Raw genomic sequence first — 6,000 nt, forward strand, 5'->3', positions numbered from 1 at the left:
ATTTATGACAGCAAAGCTGGAATATGTCAGTTGAAAATTATAACAAGGTGTCGACTTCTGGTTGGTAGTTACTGGTCTAGTAGCACGGGAAGCGCTGCCCCCCTGCTTGGTCACTGACAAACCGTCTATGATTCCAGATGTCACATAGGACGGACGTTTTCGCTGTCTGTGAATATTGGCGAACTCTGATTTTTCTTTTCCGGTGTGTTAGCGACTTTGTGTTTTTGCCGAGGATGCTAATGGATATGCGGAAGTAACCTTGGATGCTGCCCAAGACCTGCAGCATGGTTTATGAGTGCTAGGGCCTCTGGATCCTCATCAGCTTTGTCCTGCTTGCAGAGGACACTCCTGCAGTCAGGCCTACCCTTGTGAAGAGTGTTGGGAGTGGTATTCCTCCCAGTGGAAGATTTATAGTAGGAGGAGGAAAGAGAAGTCCAAGGGATTCTTCCCTCTTGTCTCATCCTCAAGGCTCTCTCCTACCTTGATCTCCTCTGTGAGTCAATCAGAGAAGAGTGGTGACCCTTTAAATTTGGGCAAGACTCATAGCAAGGTGGTTCATCCGTTTCCCCCTAGCAAAATGGGTTCTCCTCCTCAGGGGTAGCTTTCTTTTAAGCTTAGTGATGATGCTTTACGTTCTGGCCTCAACCCGACGAGAGACTCCTGATGACGACTCTCCCAGACGCGCCTCACGCAGATGAGCTTTTCTAGATGTGCCTCACCCAGATGCGCTTATTTTATGCTTCATCTTTGAGCCCTGAGCGCCTTCCCTGGATGCGCTTCATCCACACATGATCATTCCAGACCCACCTCTCCAACAAGCGGCTTCGACAAGCACGTGTCTTCCGAACTATCACACGCCTTGCTTAAACAAGATACCTCTAGCACGGCCTTCTCCAGCCCTCCTCAACGTGATTAATGTCTCCTTAGAGTATAATTTTCTGTAAGCAGACTGGTTGCCTGGTAAAGTTTATATTTCTTCTAAGTGACTAATTAGTTGTTCAAGAATTACGTGTTCTAGCACTTTTGAAATAAAGGATAGATCCGAAATACCGAAGGTCTACATGAGCTCAATTCCTGATAATCTAGAGCACTTTTCAGAACCACTGTGACTATAACCATATTCTGAGATATGGGAAACTTACGCTCATCGATGCTTGTGTTTGGTATTTTTGTAATTATATCAGCTAGACTAGAAAAGTTTCTTTCTCCTGTTACTTCAGATGTTGGCTTGAGATTGATCGCACAGTTTGTTTTCTTTGCTCTCTTGATAATCCTGGCTTCATTGTCTTTTGTTAGGTTATTGAATCTTGTTAATTTTATCTGTGTATCTGGTGTAGCACTAATCTGATGTTGAATATTTGTAAAATTCTAGTTATTTTTCGATTCACATTTCCCATTATACCATTTAGAATACGATATAGCTTATGTCTGTTGCTGCTTTGTGGGTCTTTCTCTTATAGTATTCGCTTTTTTCCTTCTTAGTAGGTAATTATATTAGTACAATAGTTTGTATTCTACCTTGTACTTTCAGTTTTTAAGCGATCCCACTTTTTTTCTTTCCTTACGTCTCATTAAATTTTGATAATAGGAGATGTAACAGTAAAAGGCTTAAGGTAACCCCTCCCAGAGGAGACAACAGCCATAGGACACACACCTGCTCTTTATCCCAGAGGGAAGTTAAGCTGGTGAATAACTAGTACCCCTAGAATTTGATACTTGACACTCTACCTCCACTAAGAAGTGAAGGATGGAGGAACTGAAGAGACATGCAGCTGCATCAAAGGAGACATAACCAATAGATGACAAGGGATGTTCTGGAATTCACCTTTCTCCCTTGGCAGCGGCTTCGTGTCGGAGGTAGACCAAATTCACGAAGACAAAGCCAAAGAGGAGTGTAGCTTCTCTAACAGACGTCAGACCACCAAGCATTTCCCAGGATTTGCAGCAAGGGTGTAGAAGAAGCCAGCAGAGCAATTGATTTGACATCTTTTCCTTCTCAGTCCTTTTTTAGGATGGAGGAGCAAGAGTACAAGGATGAGTACCTCTCTTTCATAGCTGACTGGGTACTCTCTCCTAGACAGAGGATTTCAATTTTGACAACGATTCTGAAGAATGGGAAGGGGTCCACTCGGATCCAGCTGGAACCAAGTCCCGGACAATGAGCAGAGCAAGTCTGACTCCACCTTTTTGTGGCTCCTTCAATGTGTCCTTAGAGTGAACGGCCTTGGAGAAGCCCCCTTATCTTCTCCGAAGGGAAGAAAGGTGGCCATCTACTGTCTTTGTCATTCACCTGATAACTCTAGACCTTGTTTAGTCCTTCTGTGGCTGATCCCGGCTGCAGAAACCTTGTAGATGCCCAGGTATATGTGGGGAAGGATTCTTTGAAGGCACGGAAATCCTCGTTTAATTCACACACACACACACACATACACCGTTTGTCACACAGGGTGTACTGCTAGACACAAGTGACATTTCCTTTTCCCTTTTTCCCTGGAACCTGCATTAGCAACTTTGACCCCGGAAATCTCGACAGATGGCTGGCTATGGCCTTTGTCTCTTTCTCAGCAACAGATGTCAACGATGGAAGCCATGGCTATGGCAACTACACTTGTCGGGTACAGTTGGCTTCTTGGCCAACACGGAGAACTTGTCCGACCTGGACATTTAATTTGATGTAAGCTGAACAAAAATGGCATTTATGGTTCTATCATCATCATCTCCTCCTATGCCTATTGACACAAAGAGCCTCGGTGAGATTTCGCCAGTCGTCTCTATCTTTAGCTGTTAATTCAATACTTCTCCGTTCATCGACTAATTCACGCTTCATAGTCCTCAGTCATGTAGGTCTGGGTCTTCCAATTCCTCTAGTGCCTTGTGGAGCCCAGCTAAACGTTTGGTGAACTAATCTCTCTTGGGGAGTGCGAAGAGCATGCCCAAACCATCTCCATCTACCCCTACCCCTCATCATGATCTTATCCACATATGGTACTCGAGTAATCTCTCTTATAGTTTCATTTCTATTCCTGTCGTGCCATTTAACTCCTAATATCCTTCTGAGGGCTTCGTTGTCAATTTTGTAGAGAGTCCTGTGTTATTATGGAATTCCTCTTAAATATGTAAATTTGATTGTCTGTTCATGAGCATAGCAAGTGCGAAGTTAATGTTAATGCAGTCTTATCAAATGAATTTCCAGTGAACAGCGGAGTACTCCAAGGGAATGTGTTGTCACCTAGGTTGTTTATCCTCCTCATGGATTTTTTAATGCTTAGAACAGTCAGAGATGGTGGAGAAAAATTGGACTGGATTGGTGATGAATTTAGCCGACCTAGAGTATGCTGATGATGCTGTCCTTATTAGTAGAGCACCACAGGATTTGCAATGCTTGCTAACCAGATTGCATGAAGATAGATAGAAAAAGACAGAGATGATGAGAATGGAGTGTGCAATGGAAGATGAAATATCATTGGAAGGAGAAAGGATTTCTGAGGTAGAATCATTAAAGTATTTAGGATCTATTATCTCCAATTCAGGTCTTTATAAAATTTAGTAATAAAATCTGAATTTACATATAAAAATCAGACTATATATCAGTTTAGTGAGATCTGTATTACTATATGGACATGAGTCATGGTATGACAATGGAACAATCTCCAATAGATTTAGTAGATTTGAGAACAAAACCCTTAGAAGGATATTGGGAGTTAGATGACAGGATAGGATTAAAAATGAGACTATAAGAGAGATTACTCGAGTACCATATGTGGATGAGATCATGATGAGGGGTAGATGGAGATGGTTTGGGCATGCTCTTCGCACTCCCCAAGAGAGATTAGTTCACCTAACGTTTAGCTCGGCTCTACAAGGCACTAGAAGAGTTGGAAGACCCAGACCTACATGGCTGATGAATATGTAGTGCAAAGTAGTAGATGATGAATGGAGAAGTATTAAATTAAAAGCTCAAGATAGAGACGACTGGCGAAATCTAACTGAAGCCCTTTGCATCAATAGGAGTAGGAGGAGATGATGGTGATAGAACCATAAATGCTGTTTTTGTTCAGCTATTATTAAATTAAATTTATGTACAGTTCTGTTGAGCTTTTTTTATGATATTAGCAATAAACCTGATGTCCTCAAGTTGATTTATTGATGTGTGATATGCTTATTTTACAGGAAAAATGGAAATTCCCAAGGTGGACAAGTTCTCAGCTGATAAAAATAAAAGTGACATGTCTGAAGTGGATAAGTTCGCAGCTGATGAAAATAAAAGTGACATGCCTCAAGGGGATAAGTTCCCAGCTAATAAGAATAAAAATGACATGTCAAAAGTGGATAAGTTCCCAGCTGATGAAAATAAAAGTGATGGGTTTAAAGTCGAACCTGAAAAGGAAAAAGCAAAGCTTCCTAAATCCAGAGGTACTCCAAGAGTAGAAGACGAAGATCAGAAGAAAGAATATGGTAAGGAGTTAAAATTTAAATTTAATGTCTTTTAAAACTTCATGAGTATACTCCTATTACATTAAAAATGTAGTTTTGTCAACATTTATGTTTTAGTGTTTGAATTTTTTTTAGACTATCCATTTTGTATGATGATTTATGTAAAGTGCATTGGTGATGTCGATTTTTATTTCATAAATGAAAATAATATTGGTTCTCATTGAATTTTTTCTTTTTACAGTGGAAAGTAAAAAAATACAAAGTTTAGGATCCCTGTTAGCTGGTCTTGGTAGTCGCAAGGAAGAATTTAAGAGTCCTGATACACGGACATCATCAGGTATGGTTTGTAACGTTTGTCTTGTTTTTCATAAAATGTATACTTGATTTTATTTTGTGACTTGTAATAGGCCATATTAGGTGGCTGATATGTTGGAATTTGTAACTTTGCTCTTGCTAGGTTGACTGAATGTAAGATTAATGTGGTAATGTGGGGTTGGTCCCTCCCACCCTAGAGCCTATTCTGTGAAAAAAAATAGCCCCTGTCCGGAGAGAAGCTCCGGGCAATCTAAAGAAGAAGAAGCTTTCTCCATATAACTAGTGACAGTTTTAGAAGTATGGATAAATATCTTTTGTTTACATGCCCCTCACTACTTGCTGATAGGAGTTCCTCTAATCCACGGGAACTTTAAATAATTTTATTCATAGATGCCTCTAAACAAATTTAGTGTGTTCACACATTGGACCTGATGGGATCTATTCACTTCTCTGGCTGCCTGCACTCCCCATTTTGCTGGCACCGAGAGAAGTTGGTCCTAGTAATTAACGCGTTCATGAGGACCGCTCACCAAGAGCACTTGCCTCCTTCCCTTCTCTCCTGAAGGGTGTGTCATGGTTTGCAGAGCTTGTTATGGCTTTTAAGCAGGCTGTCACCAACCCTGCTCAAACCTGTTCAAATCGCCCTCTCACTGTCAGGATACCTTAGGAGTTCCAGCCCACCTTTGGATCCTGGGTATAGGAGTAATGCACCTAAGCGTGCTCCTCCTCCACCTTGGTGTCTCCCTTGACTGTTTGGCACTCATTTCGGTACCAGCGGTATCTTGATGCTAAGACTGGTCATGCCAAGCCTGATCCCTATTGGAAAAAAATGGATTGTCTCAGTTCAAGTGACGAAAAGATAAAGGAGACCAACGCAGGAGATGCCTCCTTCAAGAGATACCTTTCACCCGAGGATAAGCAGGGGTTGGAGGTCTGTTATGCGTACATCTACTGGATGTTGCCGGTATACACACACAATTGTATACAATAATGATAAATGCAGCCATTTTAGTCCTCTGTGGGGTAAAGGCCTCAGAAATGTCTGGAGTTTGGCCAGTTTTTATCACCACGCTGACCAGTGGAAGATTTTTGTCTGATTGCTCATAGCAGACCAACCTAGTATGGGTAGTCCTAACTAGTACGGCTCTGCTGATCATAGTGATACGCAAACCCTTTCCCCACATTAAGGTATTGGATATAGAAAGCAGCTACTTCTAAAATCATTTTGATATCTTGGGCATTTCATGACAT

The 6,000-nt window shown here is 41.5% G+C and overlaps 1 protein-coding gene across 7 annotated transcripts in view; it reads left to right on the forward strand.

The window, feature by feature from the left end:
* Positions 1-6,000, forward strand: part of LOC137655750 (microtubule-associated protein futsch-like) — a 268,584-nt gene that overhangs the window by 127,132 nt on the left and 135,452 nt on the right. For 6 of the 7 annotated variants that reach the window (XM_068389814.1, XM_068389819.1, XM_068389822.1 and 3 more), the window contains 2 exons: positions 4,171-4,455; positions 4,676-4,771. In XM_068389814.1, the coding sequence (XP_068245915.1) occupies positions 4,171-4,455; positions 4,676-4,771 (381 nt within the window). The remainder of the gene's footprint in view (positions 1-4,170; positions 4,456-4,675; positions 4,772-6,000) is intronic. The other variant, XM_068389818.1, reaches the window with a different exon arrangement.

Source organism: Palaemon carinicauda, chromosome 16, assembly GCF_036898095.1.
Source record: "Palaemon carinicauda isolate YSFRI2023 chromosome 16, ASM3689809v2, whole genome shotgun sequence".
Taxonomy (NCBI): Eukaryota; Metazoa; Arthropoda; class Malacostraca; order Decapoda; family Palaemonidae; genus Palaemon; species Palaemon carinicauda.